The sequence below is a fragment of the Cajanus cajan genome, chromosome 8 (genome assembly GCF_000230855.2).
Source record: "Cajanus cajan strain Asha chromosome 8, NIPB_CcT2T_4, whole genome shotgun sequence".
In the NCBI taxonomy this organism is placed as follows: Eukaryota; Viridiplantae; Streptophyta; class Magnoliopsida; order Fabales; family Fabaceae; genus Cajanus; species Cajanus cajan.
In genome coordinates this window covers 1,375,929-1,396,578 of record NC_138524.1, presented here as the reverse complement: position 1 = coordinate 1,396,578, position 20,650 = coordinate 1,375,929, and the positions used below count along the sequence as shown (strand labels likewise).

Genomic DNA, 20,650 nt, shown 5'->3' with positions numbered 1-20,650 from the left:
ATTCCATTTCACAGTAAGTGTTGTGTTGTGTAAGAAGGAAAAATAAGTTTCATTTTAGTTTATTTTAATGCAATATATATTACCTTACCTTCTAATAATATTTTTTAGAAAGCTATTGTGTTTCATTGTTTATTTAAAAAATGATTAATAAGGTTACTTAACTGAAGAAAGAAATTCTTGGTAATCTTTACTTAACTGGTTAAGCTCGTAGCTGAAAGATTGTTGTGCTACTCACAAGCTTAGTTGTGAGAAAAGAGCACACTGACTGGAGGGTAACGGAAACACTTTAGACATTTTCCCCTTAAACTTGGGCTTTCTTGATCCCAGTACAACTGGCATCAATGGCTTTATCATATACATACTTCATATTTGATTTGGTCTTTTTTTCTTTTCTTTTTCAGTTTTATTACTACGTGGCTGCTAAGTATTCTAGTTGGCAAATTATTAATTCAGCTACAATTCTACAAAGAAAAATGATCTTTATGAAGCCTTCTTTCACGTCAAGTTGAACTTAACGACTTTTTTGCATTTTATTTATTCTGATTGTATGTTGCACATTGAGTTTATAATTATCTGTCCTTTATATCATTCATTTTGTTACTGCACTTTTTTTTATCTTGGACTTGCTTTATGCTTTGCAATTGTCTACTTGTTTTGATTTAATTGTTGTGAAGGTGTCAATGTGTACTTGATCTGCTTGTGCTGTTCATATGTATCTTTTCAGTAAATTTGTAATTTGTAACTTTACATGAGTCAGAATAAGTCAGAATGATAGGAAAAGAGAAAAATTGAGGTGATGATTGAGTATTTGCTTGTCATACTTTTCAATTTTAATATTTTTCACTTTTTTATACTGTATTTATCGTTGTTTCTTATGGATTGGATGCGTGCATAAACTAGTTAACAAGAAATAATTGGATGCTTTAACAGTAGATTCTGATCCAATTGTAGGGTAGTTTTTATTTGGTAAAAATGGTCCACTTTACCTTTTTAACGTTTTAGATTTGTCTTCTTTTCATGAAGTTAACCTGATATCATTTGTTGGCGAAATACTATTAGCTAGGAGGAGTCTGCAAAAAGTTGTACAGGTTAGCAAATAGAAAACAGAATTCAAACAAATGAGATATGATTTAGGTGTTCAATCACCGAATTGCTTTATTCAACTTTCGTACTCTTCTTTTCATTAAGGTTATGCTTGTGGTTGTAGGTGGAATGGAAAATAAAGATGGAACGGAAAGACAAAAAAATATTAAAATAGAATGTTTTGGTTTTACTAATTGTTGCCTGGTGAAATCACTTTCATATCTCACTTTCAGCCTGTAAGAGTGGCCAACATTTTATATTGGGATGTGAATCATTTAAGCTCCTCCTCTCTTTCCTTCTTTTTTGTATCATTAAGTTTGAAGTATTTAAAATTTTCACGCCTCGATTTTCCATGTAGTCAAAAAAGCATAACCAAAAATTTCTAGTTTTGGGTTGTGTTTTGATTCCTAATTAGCTATTATATTAAACGCTTTTGAGAAGAGAAGACCATACTTTTATGTGTTCTATATTCAAATTTCCCTTCTCTCTCTTTTTGGGTCCTGGGGTGGGTAGGGATTTTGAGGCTTATAATTTATCTAATAATAGATAGATTGTCGGGTCCATAAATGAGCTATGATCATAGAAAATATCTTCATATTCAACTTCAGCAAGGAATTAATTATTTACAAACTCTAGCCATCATCATAAGATTAAGAGAGTAAATCAGGGGATCTAATGTTAATCTTGCATCTGATGCCTGTTTTAGTATGTTCCAGCTTGTGATTGAAGAAAATCTGATAATCTAATTGGAAAAATAAAAGGATTATTCAAGCAGTTAAACATGCACTAAAAACTTAGTCTTCCTTTATCAAATGCTTTAGATTCAATGATGTTTAAGTTTCTGCTATGTAATTAATATGGCTCAACATAATTCATTCCTATTCCTAACAAACAGGAACAAAATTAACATTGTGGAAGTCGGTGCATTAGAGCCGATAGTTAGTTTCCTCACATCACAAAATCCAAATCTGCAGGAGTATGCAACTGCATCATTGCTCACTCTATCAGCCTCTCCAACCAACAAACCAATCATCAGTGATTGTTTACTAATTAGACTTATTCTGACTCATGTAAACATTTACTTTAAGTAAAAAATTTCTGGTTGGTGGTACATTTTGTTTTGTAGCTATGTTTCTCTTTTTCCATCTTGGATAGTTGGATTTTTTTTTTTATCTTTGTTTCTTTGCTTTACTTTACCTTTACTGTGTGCTCTTTCTAAATTATTCTTTGGGCAACTTTTCAGGCACAAAAGGGATGTGAATTGATCAGCTTCTTAGAAGCTCAAGTAGGTTTAAGAAGGCACAAAAGGGATATCTATATTTGAAGACTTATTTTGGATGTTTTATATTAATTCTGGTTTAGAATACTTTATTTGATTTTTACTATTAGTTATTAGTTAAATGTCATTTCTTTTTTGGATTCTTTTTATTAGTTGTGATTTTGTAGATTGTATTATATATTATATATTTTAATTACTTTTATTGTGATATTAGGACTATATATGCATTATCAATTTTAGTGTTATTGTTTGATTGTTAAACAGGTTCAAAATGAAAATTAAAATAAAATAAAATATATAGTATTTCTGCTATAAAATTAGCGATCATGTCTAAAAATAAAGTAAGCCTAGCGACCAATATTTTTGTCTCTAAAAATAAAAATATACTTAGCGACCACTTTAGCGACTGAAAAAAAATTAGTTATTTTTTTTTCAAAAATAAAAATATATTTAGCGACTTAGCGACCAAAATTAAAATTATTTTTTAAAATAATAAAATTTAGCGACTGATTTAGCGACCAAACTTTAAATTATATAAAAAAGAACCAACACTTAGCGACCGAAATTAAAATTAAATTTTTATTAAAAAATATTTTTAGCGACCACTTTAGCGACCGAAATTAAAATCAATTTTTTAAAAAAAATGTTAGCGACCGACTTAGCGACGGAAAGGAAAATCATTTAAAAAAAAATAAAAAATAAATTATACATTTAGCGACCGATTTAGCGACGTATAATTCAGTCACTAAATTGGTCCCTATATGGTATGGCGACTATAATCATAGTGACCACTTAGCGACCGAAAATTCAGTCGCTAATTAGCGACCAACCGTATTTCCGTCGCTAAAAAACTTTGCGACCAGGGTTTTTGCAACCACATCAAATCGGTCGCTAATTCGGTCGCTAAATTAAATAGCGACCGATTTAAGCATTTTAGCGACCGATTTTGTTGGTCGCTAAAATCCTTTTTTTTTGTAGTGAATTAAAACTTAAATATATTTTTGGTTTGTATAATATATCATCTTGTTGGTTTTAGTTTTTACAAAATTAATTTTAAAATAACCTTCGTATATTTTTTCTCTTTGTTTTTTTAATCCTTGAAATGTACTTATTTTTTCGTTTTTGTCCTCATAATATACAAATAATTTGCCTTTAATTTTTATTTTTTTAAGAACTAAAAATGAATGAAATAATATAGAAACTGAAATAAAAATGAAATATTATAAGAACAAAACTAGAATAATTTCACCAAAACTAGATTTTACAAGTATTATTGAAAAATAATAATTTTACAAGAACTAAAATAAAAAAAGGTGATATATTATAATAATAAAAATATATTTAAATCGAACTCCAATATCATTCTTGTAACTAGGAGAAAAGAGACATTTGTGTCTCTAAATATTTTTAAAAATAAAATAAATAAAAAATATAATAGTGTGAGCGATTATTCAAAATTAATTAAAATTAATTAATGATGATCATTAAAATTACTTATTTTTTCTTAATAATTAAGAATATAAGTGTTCACAAATTGTAAAGACAAAAATTAGTTATGAGAATAAATATTTTCTTTATATATTAGTATTGATATAGATTATGATAGATAAAAAAATATCTTTAAATTGAAAGTGAAAAGTAAGAAGTTATTTTTTTTGAAATATTTTTAAAAATAAACAATTTAAATTTATAAATGAGAAATAAAAACAATTATCTTTTTTCTTTTAAAAAATTGTTGCGATAATGATAATCACCAGTGTATTTAGTGACCAAATTTACACTAGTTAACATCACCGACCGCTAATAAATAATAAATGGTTGCTAACATTTTGGTTATTTGTTATTGAAGGTCACTTTAGTTACTAATATTGGTCATTACATTTTATTATATTTAAAATATACAGTTTAAAGTAGTCATACGAAGCCAGTACAAACATGAAACGTGTACAACTGTACAAGTATTAAAAAAAAATGAAACATGTATGTCATGTGATTTATACGAACATGTCATATGCATATTACGCATGCAGTCTAACATACCACATAGAATGCTCCATCAAAATTAACTAAAGTTGAACTAACGTAAATAACAAATTACAAATTTAAGAACTATTTTATTATTTCATTAAATTTAGAGAATAAATTAACAGCACTCATCAATCTCAAAAACTGAATTGAAGATTTATTGAACTAATAATTTTTTTGCTGTTGCAGATCAAGCTCGAAATATAATATCGTTGGAGAATATTCAAAAACCGGAAATGACAAGTTGACAACTTGAGAGTATTCTGCAGTCCATAGAAAAGTCCTTTTTATTCATGACATTATTTGATTGAGATTTCCTCTTTTTCTTAAATAACAATTGCTTTTACACACTATAAGACAAATTTGGATATCTAACATTATCAAAGAAATTGATTGACACATCGAAATTCACGTGGTGTTATTATCATATAAACAATGTCTAATGAGTACAGAATCTCGTACTTATTTCTAATCATTTTTTTTTTCACTTCAATAAGAAGTCAATTACTATAAACTATTCTATCTGGTCTGTTAAAGTATCTCCCCAGTGCCAGGGAAAATTAATAATATATCACAACAATGAAAGAGCCATCAATTAGTCTTCTAAGATATTGGCTCCTTGTTAGTTCCTTGCAGGGTGCTCAATGAATATTCTTCTTAAGTGCAACCATTTTAGAAGATTGTTGACTGATAACACTACTTGTAGAAGGGTTCTGAGACAAAACAATCTCATATCCATCACCATATGGGTCCATTCCTTCATCCAAAAGTTGCCAAACCAAGCCCCCAGCAAATGTTCCTCCATTTTGTGCAAAATTATATATGCTTGAATACACATCATTCATGAACAAATCTCTTGCTCGGATACTATACCCTGGATCCTTCTTTGACTTCCCGAATTCAGTAAACAACAATGGTTTCTTCAAAATTGTTCTGGAGTCTTCCCAATGACTTGTCATCCACCTTTGCATGAATGCCATTTGCATGGTATCATTCTGTCCATTTAGCCTGTTTATGGTACAATAAATTGTTTATGAAACATGTCTGATTAATCATTATTTTTTTTACTAGAAACAATGCTATATAACAACTTTTTGACAAATATTATTACTTATCTATGCTTACCAATACTACCAGGATATGCATGGATTGTTGCAAAGTCAATTTCTTTAATGAGATGGTTGCTAATAAAGTCTGTGCCAACTTGGTAACCACTAGGGTTGTATTGTTTCCTATCTGGATTGGAGTCTCCATAGAATCCTTCCATTCCAACCCCCAATAAGTGCACAGGGTCAATGGATTTCACATAGGGAGCCATTTCCTCAACCCATGCCTGTAAAAACAAACACCATGAATATTAATTAGCATTTAACAAATGAATATGACATTTTAAGAATATATATGGTAGAAAAAATGAAACATGTATATTATACAGTGTGTTTCAATACATACGTTTATGGTCTTGCCAGAGTAATCAACTTGGCAGCGTGGCTCATTAATTAGTTCCCAAGCCATGATGGTTGGGTCATCTTTATAAGCTGTCTGAGTGATTGTGTTGATCCTTGTCAGCACCCTCTGCAATATAATTAATCAACAACACGTTAATCAGAAGATGTTAAATATTAACCACTTATTGTTATCTCGACTTTTTTCTAAGACGGGGGAATTTGAATAATTAAACTCAATAGACCAATGTTTGACATACTTTGACATGGTTTTTGTAGTAACCCTTTATAACAGGATTTGTGTAAAAGTCATCATCGTTAGAGACAGGAGCCCTAGAATTCTTAGCCCACTGCACATATTGAGGTCTTCCTCCAAAATCATTGTAATTGTTCACCAAGCTCAAAATCAAACGCACTCGGTACTTTTTTGCTTCTGCCACCACAAAATCCAATGCCTGCCAATAGCAACAAAAAGTTCTTAATATATATATATGGTGCAACAAATTATATAATAAAGTGTTAACTATGTCACATGTTTCACTTGCATGCATTCTAACATAAACCAAGTGAATTGTGTTATGAATTATACTACAAATTAAACCTGAAACATAGCCTCATTGTAGAGACCAGGTGATATTTGTAGTGATTGATTTCCACCGTCATTAAATGCCCATGTTCGACACACGGTTAGACCTATAGCTGAAGCTTCACGAAATACATTGGAAACTTTGTATCTTTGGTTTGGATCTGCCGCTACGTTCATCATCCAGTAAGAGTTGAAACCGTTGACCAGAAATGGAGAACCATTAAGCACCGATTCTGTGCCCAGGGTTTGAACAAATCCAGGTGTAACGGAGAGAAGCCTAGCTTCACAGACTAAGGTTGAAATGAGGACACTGAGAAGTGCCATTGCACGAGTAACATGGTTCATATAATGCAAGTCATTTTTACTAGGATATGAGTTATGTTCTCAACTCTAATGAAAACAAATAATTTGGTGTGAAGATTTGTGCCATGCTTGTTTAGTATTTATAGACGTGAAATTGGGCTAGCTAGGGAGATTGAGAATTTGAGATGGAGATCATGGAATTCAGCAAATAATGTTAAAACAATATTAAAAATAAAAAGGAGGGCATTTTCATCAAGGTATGTGTTAGTTGCAAAAAAGACATGGACACCGTAGTGTAAGTTACGGAATCTAGTTATAGTTTCTACTTTCTAAAGATCATATGATTAGAAAAAGCCCAGTGGTTGATTGATACTAGGGGCAGAGACGTTTGGAATTAATATATTTATTCAAGTGGCGTTTTTCCTTTTTGGTGACGTTCCTCCCCTTATAGGAATTTAACTGCATTCAATTTCGACGAGAAATATTTTTTGACACTTGACAGTTTTTCCATTTTCGAAGAAATCCAAACCCCTTGTGTTGTGTCAGTTGCATGTTTCTTTCCTCCAAGTTGTTACTCGTTACACTGTTTTCTTCTCTTTGTTCTTTTATCCTATTGGCGGGTGTTGAATTGTTTAGTCTTACAGTCAACAGTTACATCCAAAGGGTACATATCTTTTTTTTTTCCCCTGAAAATAAATTCAACCAGTTAATGTGAGACATCTCAAGATTAAAAATTATTTTAAATAGCGAATACTTGATATGAATATTATGATTAAAAAAGAATTATTATGTTATTGCAAATAATTGTCTTGTGCCATTGGTTGCTAGTACTATGGTATCCATATGGGTATTAATATTAAATTAGTGAAATATGGTGTGCAATGGATCCCATTAGTTTTTTTTATCACTATCTCTATCTCCATGCGCATGTTGTATGAATATTTAGACAATACTCACAAAGTCGTGCGCATGAAATGGAGAGTGTGCCTAGTGACCCATGTTTCTCGTCACACCTGTGCGGATTTTATGGCCATTTTAGAATAGGAGTACACAACAAACTAAGCAACTATATGTATTTGCAAATATTCGTCCTCTCACTTTTATCACACTCCATTCACGTCTTCTCTTTGCTTATTTTTCATATCACAACAAATCAAAAATACATGGATAATATTATTATTTCTACTTAAACTTCACGCCACACTTTTTCTTCTACTACTTACAGTTTTATTTAGATCACTCCAAATTCTAAGCTTATTTTAATTAATATTTGACAAAAATCAGCCATCCATCAACTAGTGGTTTTTTAAAGGTTAATAGCAAAACAGTTGAACTTTCAATTGTATAATAAGCCAGATTCGTAATGAAATCACATTTCCTTCCAGTGCCATACATTTGCGAATCTCTTAATATTTTTTTGGTTCCGTGAAGGAAAGTTTTACTTACGAATGCAATGGAGGAAAATGGGATGGATTTTTGAACCTGCATCTGCATGTATCATAATCATAGTATAATTAACGAATTCTGGGTCCATATTTCGTCAGTGACAAAAACAAAACGTCTCTTCTCGTATCTCTAACCTTATCATCTATTGAGTGTTTGGCAGAATTCAGAAAGAAATAATGCATATACATGCCACTGTGATGCGAACTACTCTCAATTATTTAAAAACATTCACTCCTCAATTGTTTGAAAGACATGATTACATAGCGATAAGTGAGGTTGATGTAAATGTTAATAGTATCGTGTTCAAATCCTCAATGTCATAGACTCATAATTGTATTAAATATTTAGATGAATGACTTTTTTATTTCCAATTATCTTACTAGTTCGAGCATGAATATTTACATTGAAAAAATACTTGTATAGTCTTTAAGAATAAATATGCTTTTTATCCTTATAAGAGAATTACTATAGAGTTAAAGAGAAAAAATAAATAAAGACAAGGTGAAAATTTTAAAGAAGTAATATATATCTAAAAATGTAATTTGCTCTACAATAATATTATTATATAAAATTGTTACAACTTTCCTCTAATTTTTTTTTTCCAAAATAGAAGTCAGTTTATTCAACTATTTTTAATCAATAAAAGGATTGTAAATATATTAATAATAAGATTTTATTTATAAATTAAATATGATTAAGTATGGAATGAAATTATAGGCAAAAATTATATTTTATCTTATTAAATAAAGTTGGAAAACCTCTCCCGTCCCGGCTACCCAAAAAAAAAAAAGTGTTCAAATCTTATTATATATAAAGTTGTTATGTTAGAAATTTTTTTCTTCTTTACATCTTATTATATAAAGTTGTTAATATTGGAATAACTTTCCCTCTTCCAAAAAGTTAGACCAAAATAAAAGATAATCCAATCAACTATTTTTTAGTCAATAAAAAGATTATAAATATATTAATAATAAGATTTTATTATAAATAAATTAAAGTTAATTATGGAATATTATTATACAAAGTTATTAAACATTTTCCTCCAAAAAAAAAAGTCAACTAAATTTGAGAGATTATTCAATTAACTATTTTCTACTCAAAACAAGAGATTAATAATAAGATTTTATTTATAAATTGATTATAATTAATTATGGAATGAAATTATAGAAAAGAATAATTGTACATATTTTGGTCTATATTCATTATATTTATTCAATTTCAAGTGAACTTTTATTTATTAAGTTTATTAAATCAAAAAACAATCATAGATCTCTCATAATATAAGTTTTAATGACAATAAACATATATGTTTTCTCAAGAGAACAAGTTTTAAAGATTATGCCATAAGATGAATTATAATGGACAATTGGTTATATTGCCATCAAGTCTCTCAAACAAATTACTTCGTTTGTAAGGCAAAGCCAAATAATATATGTCATTTATGATGTATGATAACTAAATTATATTTGTTTATGTTATTTCTTGACAAATTGAAAGAAATAAAAAGCTTTTGTGGTGCTCGCACTGCAAAAAGGAATACCGACATGTTTTGCATTAGAAAAAGGACAAACAAATCTCTTAAAACATGTGAAGTTAAAAAAAAAAAAGTTGTTTGGCTGATACATGCAACAATTCCTCCCATTTGGTACTAAGGTGATAAGTAGTAACCTCAATAAAATAAAAAGTGATAATTTGGTGAAATGTATTTTGTACTCACATTTAGTACTTCAATGAACACGTCTCTTCACATATGATGAAGGTGAAGACAAAATATGTTAGAATAGTGGATTAAGCCTAACTCAACCCTACAAAACCGGCTTGTAAGGTGAGGGTTGCTCTCCACTTATATACTATTTAATTGCCTAATCTCTAGTCGATGTGGGACTTGGGTTTTTCCCAATACACCCCCTCACGTCCAGCACTATTGGGCTTGGTACGTGGATAAAATGGTAGGTGGCCCTTTTTAATGATCTAGGATTGGCGGGACTTGAATACACCCCCTCATGTCCATGGTGCATGTAGCAATGAATGGTAGGTGGCCCTTTTCTAATTGACGGGACTTGAAATACACCCCCTCATGCCCATGGTGCATGTATCAATGAATGGTGGGTGGCCCATTTTTAAAGTGGATCTAAATGGCTCTGATACCATGTTAGAATAGTGGATTAAGCCTAACTCAACCCTACAAAACCGGCTTGTAAGGTGAGGGTTGCTCTCCACTTATATACTATTTAATTGCCTAATCTCTAGTCGATGTGGGACTTGAGTTTTTCCCAATAAAATAAACAAGTTTGTGAAAGATGCTCAATGGTTTGCAACATTCATCCTCATGAAACACGTATATAAAGAAACATACAAAATTAGAAAGTGTGAGAGACCATTAATTGTAAAAATTTTATACTTTTTTTTTGTTGTAAAAACTATGTACTTAGTCTAATTTTATCACATATTGGTAGTAAAATAAAATAATAAAGTGATTTTTGAACTTTAACATTGTGTTATTACTTTGAGCCTTAAAAGACTTGATTACAAAATAATACTTGATTGTTGAAATTTACAGAAATGTTGTGTTTAAATAATTCATTATTGTTGAAGTTTGGAAAGATTTTATGATAAAAACTAGGCATAATTTCAATAATTGGAAGAAACTGATATAAAATATTGTGTGTTATTTTTTCTCAACTCTTAGTCTACATTCACTAGGCTTTGTAGCTACTTCATTATTTTGAAAAAGAGTTGAATTTTTTTTATTAATATTATTCAATTTCTCTCTTAGTATCTTTATTTTTTCGATAGATTGTTATAGTAGATTTTGAAGTTTTAATTATCTCAGTTAGTACCGTTTTAATAGTCTTGTTGATAAAGAAATTTGAATTATAATAATTTATTGTTACACAAAATTTTATTATATAAAGTAGTTAACGTTTTAACAATTATTTTCCCAAAAAATGTTAGTCCATATTGGGAGATAATTTAGTTAGTTATCTTCTACTAAAAAAAATATTAATACATAACTAATGTTTTTACTTATAAATTAATTACAATTAATTATTGAATAAATTATAGACAAAAATAATTATTTTAAAAAGTATTGTTCATGATGTTGTAGCAACAAGTTTCAGAGTATTATTAACATTATTATTTAGTAGTTTTGTTGATAAAAAAATTAATTATATTTATAACTCTTATTATTACTTTGAACTTTTAATTTTAATTTTTAAAATAATAAAAATATTGAGTTTATCCGGTACATGATGTGTATGTACTAGTGTTTCCAAATCTATTAAGTCGAATATTGCCTTGGCCGGTTCAATTTGACTTTTAATAAGGTGAACAACAAGGTTTGGCCCATAACGATAATTGGACCACGCAAGCAGGCCCAAAGGTTTGGGCCATCTTAACAGAAACAGTGACTCAGACCGGAAAAAGCACTCGCTGCATTAAACGGCAATTTTATCTATTTCATTTCTACGTGTTTTCCCGGCTTCGAGTAAAAGCTCATCAACCATGGCGCTTAAAACCCTATCCACTTTCCATTCACCACTTTCTCTCCCCAACCCCAAATTCCTCTCCACCAAACCATGCCTCATTCTATGCGAGTTCCCGCGCTCTCACAACTCGCGTTTACCCGCCGCCGAATCCGATGGCACCGGCGCCGCCGCTCCTTCGCCGGGCGAGAAGTTCCTCGAACGCCAGCACTCCTTCGAGGCTGCGAAGCTCATTCTCAATGAGAACACGAAGAAGAAAAAGAAGAAAGACAACGCTCTGAAAGCTTCCAGAGCCGTCGCTTCATGCTACGGCTGCGGCGCTCCGTTGCACACCTCCGATGTCGACGCTCCTGGCTACGTCGATCCCGAGACCTATGAATTGGTATTGCTTTAGCCTGATTGGAATTTTGGAAGTATCGTTATGCATTGTCATCATTGGCTGTTGCTGATTTTGGAAACACTTATTGTGTTGTTGCAGAAGAAGAAGCACCGCCAGCTTAGAACCGTTCTGTGTCGGCGATGTCGGCTTTTGTCTCATGGAAAGATGATAACCGCTGTTGGAGGACACGGAGGCTACCCTGGCGGTAAAATGTTTGTTACTGCTGAAGAGCTTCGAGAAAAGTTGTCTCACTTGCGTCACGAGAAAGCGCTAATTGTCAAATTGGTAAACTAACCGGTGCAATGTTTTCTTTAAATGGATAGATTGAACGAATCACATTAGGAAATTATAATTGGTTACGTGTAGAATTAGTGTCTTGAATGGGAACCGTGGTGAAACTGAATTCCTTTGCAATTGTATTTAGCTTAGGTGTTTTAGAATTTTTGTTACAAGGAAGCATTCAATTAATAAATTGATGGATTGTTAGTGAAATTTTTGACTTCCCTACATTCAATTTATTGTGTGAAAACTAGAAGCTTGTTGCTTATGATACAATATGTAGCATTTTAAATCGTGAGGATGGATATTACATGAAACATATTTTTTAGCAACTGGATAGCAGATGGTTTATAAACACTTTCTTTATGCTTGTATGTGTAAGCAATTGTTCTTATGCCACAAATTGTACTTGATGAATAATCTGAGTTGACTTTGGATGCTAAGAAGCTGATAAATAATAAAGTTTATGCAAACAAATTGAGGGTTAGAGTTAAAACTGGCTCTCATTTTATTCAGTGGAATAATATGTCACCTGGGACATTTCAATTATCATAGAAGATTTCATGGATTCTGTTTTAGTTAAAGTGTCTTTTGTTTATTACCAATTAATGATAGTGACTGGAAGGGATAAAGCTTCTTCATCTAACTTGTTGAAGTAACCTCTGCTAGGTTGATATTATTGACTTCAATGGAAGTTTTTTGTCTCGTGTGAGAGATCTTGCTGGTTCTAACCCAATAATACTGGTGGTGACTAAGGTACTAAATAATATGGCCGCAGGTTATTATTGTTTTAAATAGGATTTTTTCTTTACTGAATGTATTGATAGGATTTAAGTTTACAAATATACAGTTTTCACATTTAACAGAATGTCCTCTTTGTAGGTCGATCTTCTTCCAAGGGATACTGATCTTAATTGTATTGGGGATTGGGTTGTAGAGGCTACCACGAGAAAGAAGCTGAAGTAGGTATCTTCTTTGTAATAAAATAGTTATTTACTAATTGGTGTCATTTTTTTTCAATTATATATTATCAGAAGTTCAGAATGAGAAAGCACTTGCATAATTGCACACGTTTGTTATCAAGCATTGCTTTAGATGAGCAAAATACAAATCATATAATTTACTTTTATTATGTGTAACAAAGGAAAACTTTATAACCTAACTTACCAAATTTTAAATGCTGATGACATTCATTGCAGTGTTCTCAGTGTCCATCTGACCAGTTCCAAATCATTGGTTGGAATAACTGGAGTGATATCAGAAATCCAAAAAGAGAAGAAGGTTCTTTTCTGCTTATTGGGTTACCTTTTTCTTTTTAACTGATTTAAGAGGTTCTTTTGGGAAACTTGTTGATTCATTTCCATTTAATTTTATATGTAAGATGGCTTAAACCTTGTTATCCATATTTATGAGAGTGATGAATCAGTACTGCAAATGTTATTATACTTATGAGTGATGTTGGTCATCGTTTGGTTATAATTTGAAATCCTTTTTTTTTAATTGAATTTGTCATATGCTGTAGGTGCAGTTGCTGTAGCTTTTAGACATTTTAAGCAGGATACTTGTGTGGCTGTTCTCATTTCTAATTTGTTTTTCCTCTTGTCAAAAGCATTAAAAAAATATCAACTACAGTAATGATGATTAATTATGTTTTAGTGTAATATGCATTCCGCATTGCTCAAAAACATGTGATATTAGGATACACAAAGCACAAAAGAGCAAATGTCATGACGACTTGGATTTGATGAATCTTTATTTGAGCTTTTAAAGTAAATTATATAATGTTCAATTCACATGTTAGTACTGTTGACTTCTTTTTCTTCTTATTTTTCTCTCTACTGAAATTCCATTTTTTTTTATTTTTATTTTTTATTTGTAGGGAAGAGATGTGTACATTCTGGTAAGTCTCTGAATTGGAAGTTTGATATGCTTAAGAAGGTGATGATGACGCATGAGCTGATGTTCCTACATTGATGTTTTTGTTGAATTCTCAATGGAATTTTTGTACTTGTGACATCTTTGGTCTATCTCATTTGCATATAACAAAAGATCCAGATAGTAAATTGCATTTTTTTCCTTCGTATTTTTCATTCCTATTGTAAAACATTACTCATGTACTAGTCTAAATTTCAGTTCCCACATTTTGGAAGATGGATGGCTTATTGTCTAAGTTAAAGTACAAAATCTTACATTTTCCTGATTGTGTGTTTATGAATAGTTTTTCCCCCTTTAGTCATTAAGCTCTGAAATTCATTAGTTGGGCCTGGAAATCAATCAATTATAATTTTTATTTTACAGGGTTCAGCTAATGTTGGGAAATCTGCTTTCATCAATGCTTTACTAAGTAAGTTCTATTTCCATGCAATCCTAACTAATTTTTAGGACTAGGCTTATTCGTTTTCAATGATTGCAAAATTTCTGAGTGCTAAAATTTCTTTTATTATGTTGAATTCCTGTGTTGTCTTGTACAGATTTTGGTATTAGTTTTTGCATTTACTGTCATTGTTTGCATTGTGCTTGAACACTTTTGTTCCTTGGATGCTGAGCCATGCAAACATTAGTTGTTTTGAAGTGGTAGCCAACAGGTTAAACACATCATGTATATCATATAAAACAATGTAGGTTTGTGTTATGCGTATGATATAATGATATAGAGCAGCTATTTAAAAATTATTTTTTCCTTTGGCTTTCTTCTGTCAAATCTGTTTTTACATAGCTCAAATGGTAGATGTTTTGAACTTTTTATGGAATTGTCTCCGTTAATTATATCTTCATCTCTTGTTGTGCCCATCATTTAGGCAATTTCAACTTTTCATGTATGATGTACGTTCTTTTCTCCAACTTGACTTTTTAACATTTGATGTCAGAAACAATGGCTATAAATGATCCTGTGGCTGCATCTGCACAAAGGTACAAACCAATACAATCTGCAGTTCCTGGAACTACCTTAGGGCCAATTCAAATTAATGCTTTCCTAGGAGGAGGGGTATGTCTTTCTGATTTATATATTTAGGCAGCTATTTAACCTTATGTTTTTATTTATCTAATAATTTGTTTATTTATTCGTAACTTATGCAGAAATTGTATGATACTCCTGGAGTTCATCTCTACCATAGGCAAACTGCAGTTGTTCATTCTGAAGATCTACCCTCCCTTGCTCCTCAAAGCCGACTGAGGGCCCGGTCTTTCCCAGTATGTTATGTTCAAAACTGTTTTAAGACATTTTACCATCATAATAGGTAATGCTAACTTCGCCATTGTTATTGCTAGAGTTCTCTAGTATCTTCAGGCAATGTAGAGGAAGAAGAGTCTTCCACAGTGAATGGCTTGAATGCTTTTTCAATATTTTGGGGAGGTCTTGTTAGAATTGATGTCGTGAAGGTTTTGATTACATACTTCCAACTTTTGCATTTTGTCATAGGATCATTCATTTATAATTCACTCCCTTTTCCTTGTCTAAATAATGTCATCAGTCCTGATAATTTCAGGTTCTTCCAGAAACTTGTTTGACATTTTATGGTCCCAAGAGACTACCGATTCATATGGTGCCCACAGAGCAAGCAGAAGAATTTTATCAGGTATTGTGATTCAATCTGTTTAGATTAACTATAAGAGACTAAACTTGATGTTGTTGCTTACATCTGGCCTAAACTGGTATAATTCATAAAATACTTGAGCTGTTTGTTCTTGCAAAGTTGAGCCACTGGGTTTATATTCAATTATAAGAATCATTGGAAAATTATTGTTGCCTCAGTTTTACTGTGTAATTAAAAAAATTGAGAATTCCAGTTTATGATGGATTTATTGCCATCAGTTTGTAGTTTTTCTGCTTCTGTTAATAATTGAACAAAAAGAACAGTATTTGGTGCTACTGCTTCATTGCTGCTATAGTTTCATATGTTTTGTTGTCTAATTAGAGGTGAAGAAGCTATTTCATTTCTATAAGTATTATATAGCTTGCGTCAACATACTTGGGTGGAATTTATAACTATTTCTGTATATGAAGTGTTGCATTAGACTCTAGGGATTCTCTCTTTTTTCATTCTTTTTCCTCTTGCAAATTGTCTTTATCTATGTTGTCTTGGGCGCTCTCTTTTTGTCACATTTTCAAAATTATGGATCTTACCACCTCTAACCTGAATGAGAGCTTCTCTTTGTTGTCTCAGAGAGAACTTGGAGTTCTGCTGACCCCGCCAAGTGGAGGAGAAAATGCTGAGAACTGGAAAGGACTTGAATCAGAACGTAAATTGCAAATAAAATTCGAAGATGTGGAAAGGTATGACCTAAAGTTAGTTCTGTTGTAGGTACTTTTTAGATGTAAATGGTTTTATTTTGGCAGTCGAATTTTGAAACCTTGTTTAACTTATTCTTTGTGTTGATTGATGAGTCATTGCAGCCAAAAATGCTAACATTTATGAATATTAGTTAAATATGAAATTCCTTGTTATTGTTTTTTGGCAGACCCGCTTGCGATATAGCTATATCAGGTCTAGGATGGTTTACTGTTGAGCCAGTTAGTAGGTCACTAAAAAATTCACAACCAAAGCCTGTAGACACTGCTGGGGAATTGATTTTGGCCGTGCACGTCCCTAAGCCTGTTGAGATTTTTGTGAGGCCACCAATCCCCGTGGGCAAGGCTGGAGCAGAGTGGTACCAGTATGTAGAATTAACAGAGAAAGAAGAGGAAATGAGACCAAAATGGTACTTTTGAACACTGCGTGTTATATGTATTTTTAATTTTTTGGGGGAAAGGAGGATTAGTTTTCATGTTGTACAACTAAGCCAAGACATCATTTCAAAAGGAGGGAAATTTAACGATTGCAAATTAATGATAGCATTTTGCCATTTTCTCTCAATGTGTACTGGGTAGAATGTGGAATGTTTTGAATATTCTTAAATTTTCTCATGTAATAATGGTTCAGTCTCGCTACCGAGGGTGAACCCTTAGGTTTATTAACTTTTCTAATCTTTTAACTTGTTAAAAAGAGTTACAATTGATGGAGTTATTTGTGTAATAATTTGTATATATTAAGTTTCAATAATCTTACGGTTAAATTAAAAGATCATCTAGAATGAATCGAGTCTCATTTTTTTTAATAAGATTTTAAAATCATTTGATATTTTATTAAATAAATCTATTTAATGTATAGTATTTTTTTAAAAAAATATAAGTAATTGATTATAAGATTTCTTAATTATAATTGTCTACTTAATTTAAAATTTGGTATGCTTGATCCTTAAAATAATATCAAATTATGTAATGTCATTATCATTGAAATTCAATACATATACATACATATATATATATATATATATATATATATATATCACAAAAATGATTCTAAAAAAACTATTAGTTCACTAAAGTAATTTATTAACATGTTGATAAAAGAATATTGAAAATTTAATTTGAATGTATTGACAGTATTTTTTTTTTGCACTATTATCAAGTCATCATGAATTATTATGATAATAATCAGATTTGTAATTTGTCATAGTTGCTTTAAAATTCATTCAATTAGTTGAATTTTTAATTGATTGATAATGTAAAAATATTTATATTGAAAATATAATAAAATTAAACTAAAATCTGTTTACTCCGGTAGGTTTGGGCTACATAGCTAGCATAACTTTTTTTTTTTAATATTTTTTTATTACATCTACAAATCGTTCATAACAAGAAACTCCTTGGATTTGTCATATTAAGGATAATTAATGTATGAACTGACAATATAAATATTTTTTCATTATTGTTGAACTACAAATTCCTATACATGTTAAATTTGTTATTTTTTTTATAATAATTACGTTAGAAGTTATATTCAAGAAAATTTGTGATTGGTGCACAATATAATTTTTTTATATAATGTTTATTAATTTTCTTATAGATTTTGTTAATTTATTTTGAGAACTTGATACAAATTTACGTACTGACATTGTGGATATATTTTGTACCGTAATTTAATAATGAATGTACATGGTAGGGTAATAATTTACTTCTGTAATAATTGCTTCAAAAGTCATTTAAAATGTTTTTGAATAGGTTGATAGTATAAAATCTTTAACCCATTGACAAAGAAAATTTCTATTTTTTATTCATTTTTTAAAAAAATATTTCTATTTATTTTTCTAATTTTGTAATTTAAGACAATATCATTTATTACCTTTTAATTATGTTCTTATCTCTATAATTTTTAAATACTTTACATATTTATGATAAATGAGAAAGAAATGATAGTGAGGTCATTTGAAGTTAAAAGTAATTTTAATGCGAATATATTAATTATATTTTTTTTATAAGTAGAAATTACAATTACAATATTTTTAAAAATTTATTAAGATAAGTGTTATTTTCTTGCGAGGATAAATAAAAATAAAAATAATGAGGAAATAATGATGGAACAGTAAGCAACACGAAGGAATTCAAAAGATGATCCCACATTGTTGGCGGTTATAGTTAGTTATTATTTTGAAATGCATGTTTGGGAAACAGCATGTCTTTATATGAAGAATCGTGTCCAACTGCCTATTTATGAACGTGCGCACTTGTTCATTTCATTTTTGTGTCTCCCTTGTCTCTGCCCAATGGCTCCATCTTCTGTCACTGTCACTTCCCGCTTCCATGAATCCGTCACCCGAAATGCACTTCGTTCCTACTTCGCTGAGTTTATCTCCACTTTCTTCTACGTCTTTCTTGTCGTTGGCTCCGGAATGTCCTCACGTCAGTACCCATGCACTTTCTTTCTTTCTTTCCGTTACTCCATAAATCACATGTTTCTGTTTATTCCTGTATAACGTGTTTCTAACATTGAGCGTTCAATTCTAGACTCGGTAGATAAGTAGTAACAATGCAACTTAGAGAAACGTGAGGGCAGTTCTCGTTTTTAATGCGAACCCATGTGTTCAATCATGTAACTTATACATGTTGTTAATCTTTACAATGTTTGTTGCTTTCTTTTTTCTTTTCCTTTTTTTTTTTAAGTGGAACATTCTGTAAATTACTAATCTTCCCCTGATAGAGCGTTTATGTTTTCTTTTTCATTTTTGTGTGATTTGATAAATTGGTGTTGGAGAATTGACAGGGAAGTTGATGCCGGATGCTTCACTGAACCCAACAAGTTTGGTTGTGGTTGCCATTGCAAGCGCTTTTGCTTTGTCTTGTGTTTTGTACATCGCATGGGACATCTCAGGTGGACACGTCAACCCGGCCGTGACCTTCGCAATGGCAGTGGGAGGCCACGTTAGTGTTCCAACCGCTCTCTTTTACTGGGCCGCTCAACTTATAGCCTCTGTCATGGCTTGCCTTGTTCTAAGGGTCATTGTTGTTGGAATGGTATATATATATTTTTCACCCTTCTTTCCCTTAGCATAATCCACATTTCAATCATAATCCTTTTTTGCTTCTTTACTTTTTTAATATTTCAAATGATGTACATGTTGTTAACTCACTTCCCTTTGATGTTTTGGTTTGTTTCAGCATGTTCCAACGTACACGATTGCAGAAGAGATGACAGGGTTTGGAGCATCAGTGTTGGAGGGACTTCTGACATTTGTTTTGGTGTACACTGTGTATGCAGCGAGGGACCCTAGGCGTGGTCCATTGACTTCCATTGGGACACTTGCGATTGGCTTAATGGCTGGGGCATGTGTCTTAGCCGCAGGTCCATTCTCTGGAGGATCAATGAACCCTGCCTGTGCTTTTGGTTCTGCTGCTATTGCGGGCAGTTTCAGGAACCAAGCAGTGTATTGGGTTGGACCCTTGATTGGTGCCACCGTGGCTGGCCTTCTTTATGACAATGTGCTGTTCCGTTCTTACCCTGCAGATTCAACTAGAGGGGAAGGAATTGGGGTGTAAACTACTCTAGTAATGTTTTGTTTGTTGTGTAAGAATTTGTAGTGTTGAACATTTTATGTTTCTTAACTCTGTTGCGCTGGTAAATATTTCCTAACAACTTGTAGTGACTGAAAATTTAGTATGTGATGTTAGAAGTGTTGATGTGGATGTCGCAACATTTATGCAGTCTGTTCTTTTTATCTTTCCATCATACTATTAATTTTGTCTCGTGATTTTTTTTCTTTTCTTAATATCTTTCTTTCATTATAAAATTTGTTGTGAAAATTTTGAACTAACGCCATCGTTACTTTTTAAACACTCTGATCAGGAGGTACAGCCACTTATTGACATGCTTGTCCACATATTTGAATGAGTGTAAGAAATGTAGGAATGAGAGACAGTGAATGCTCGTAGCTATGTAAATTATTTTACATCGTGCATCAATTAAAAGTGGTCTTCTGAAATTTGTAATTGACTGAAAATGTTAAAAATATATATGTTGT

General features: G+C 31.3%; 3 protein-coding genes across 4 annotated transcripts; 2 read left to right on the top strand and 1 right to left on the bottom strand.

Moving 5' to 3' along the window:
* Nucleotides 1–3,469: 3,469 nt before the first annotated feature.
* Nucleotides 3,470–7,178, bottom strand: LOC109798541 (mannan endo-1,4-beta-mannosidase 5-like). The gene is made up of 6 exons (XM_020358869.2): nucleotides 6,434–7,178; nucleotides 6,093–6,287; nucleotides 5,840–5,962; nucleotides 5,519–5,720; nucleotides 5,428–5,431; nucleotides 3,470–5,395 (listed from the first exon to the last, which is right to left on the bottom strand). The coding sequence occupies exons 1-6, from the start codon at nucleotides 6,761–6,763 to the stop codon at nucleotides 5,029–5,031; spliced, it is 1,221 nt and encodes a 406-aa protein (XP_020214458.2). The 5' UTR covers nucleotides 6,764–7,178; the 3' UTR covers nucleotides 3,470–5,028.
* Nucleotides 7,179–11,622: 4,444 nt separating this feature from the next.
* NOA1 (P-loop containing nucleoside triphosphate hydrolases superfamily protein) lies at nucleotides 11,623–17,315 on the top strand. 2 transcript variants are annotated; one of them, XM_020359845.3, is made up of 13 exons: nucleotides 11,624–12,037; nucleotides 12,134–12,319; nucleotides 12,983–13,069; nucleotides 13,196–13,275; nucleotides 13,513–13,594; nucleotides 14,193–14,213; nucleotides 14,612–14,657; nucleotides 15,181–15,299; nucleotides 15,392–15,505; nucleotides 15,584–15,694; nucleotides 15,802–15,891; nucleotides 16,480–16,589; nucleotides 16,775–17,315. In XM_020359845.3, exons 1-13 carry the CDS (start codon nucleotides 11,675–11,677, stop codon nucleotides 17,022–17,024), a joined length of 1,659 nt encoding a protein of 552 aa, XP_020215434.1. In that variant the 5' UTR covers nucleotides 11,624–11,674; the 3' UTR covers nucleotides 17,025–17,315. The 2 variants fall into 2 exon arrangements, with proteins under 2 accessions (XP_082917997.1, XP_020215434.1); XM_083061871.1 differs by lacking the exon at nucleotides 14,193–14,213 and having other exon boundaries at nucleotides 11,623–12,037.
* A 1,573-nt stretch (nucleotides 17,316–18,888) lies between these two features.
* Nucleotides 18,889–20,380, top strand: TIP5;1 (tonoplast intrinsic protein 5;1). Its single transcript, XM_020358868.3, has 3 exons — nucleotides 18,889–19,034; nucleotides 19,396–19,646; nucleotides 19,791–20,380. Exons 1-3 carry the CDS (start codon nucleotides 18,899–18,901, stop codon nucleotides 20,166–20,168), a joined length of 765 nt encoding a protein of 254 aa, XP_020214457.3. The 5' UTR covers nucleotides 18,889–18,898; the 3' UTR covers nucleotides 20,169–20,380.
* Nucleotides 20,381–20,650: the final 270 nt, after the last annotated feature.

Bases quoted from the DNA above. Each gene is read 5' to 3' on its own strand.
- LOC109798541 (XM_020358869.2), bottom strand. From the start codon at position 6,763: ATGAACCATGTTACTCGTGCAATGGCACTTCTCAGTGTCCTCATTTCA. The intron at 6,288-6,433 runs GTTTAATTTGTA...TGCTATTGGCAG, and splicing joins ACAATGAGGCTATGTTTCAG to GCATTGGATTTTGTGGTGGC. The intron at 5,721-5,839 runs GTATGTATTGAA...TTGTTTTTACAG, and splicing joins ACTCTGGCAAGACCATAAAC to GCATGGGTTGAGGAAATGGC.
- NOA1 (XM_020359845.3), top strand. From the start codon at position 11,675: ATGGCGCTTAAAACCCTATCCACTTTCCATTCACCACTTTCTCTCCCC. The intron at 12,320-12,982 runs GTAAACTAACCG...AACCTCTGCTAG, and splicing joins AAGCGCTAATTGTCAAATTG to GTTGATATTATTGACTTCAA. The intron at 15,695-15,801 runs GTTTTGATTACA...TGATAATTTCAG, and splicing joins TTAGAATTGATGTCGTGAAG to GTTCTTCCAGAAACTTGTTT.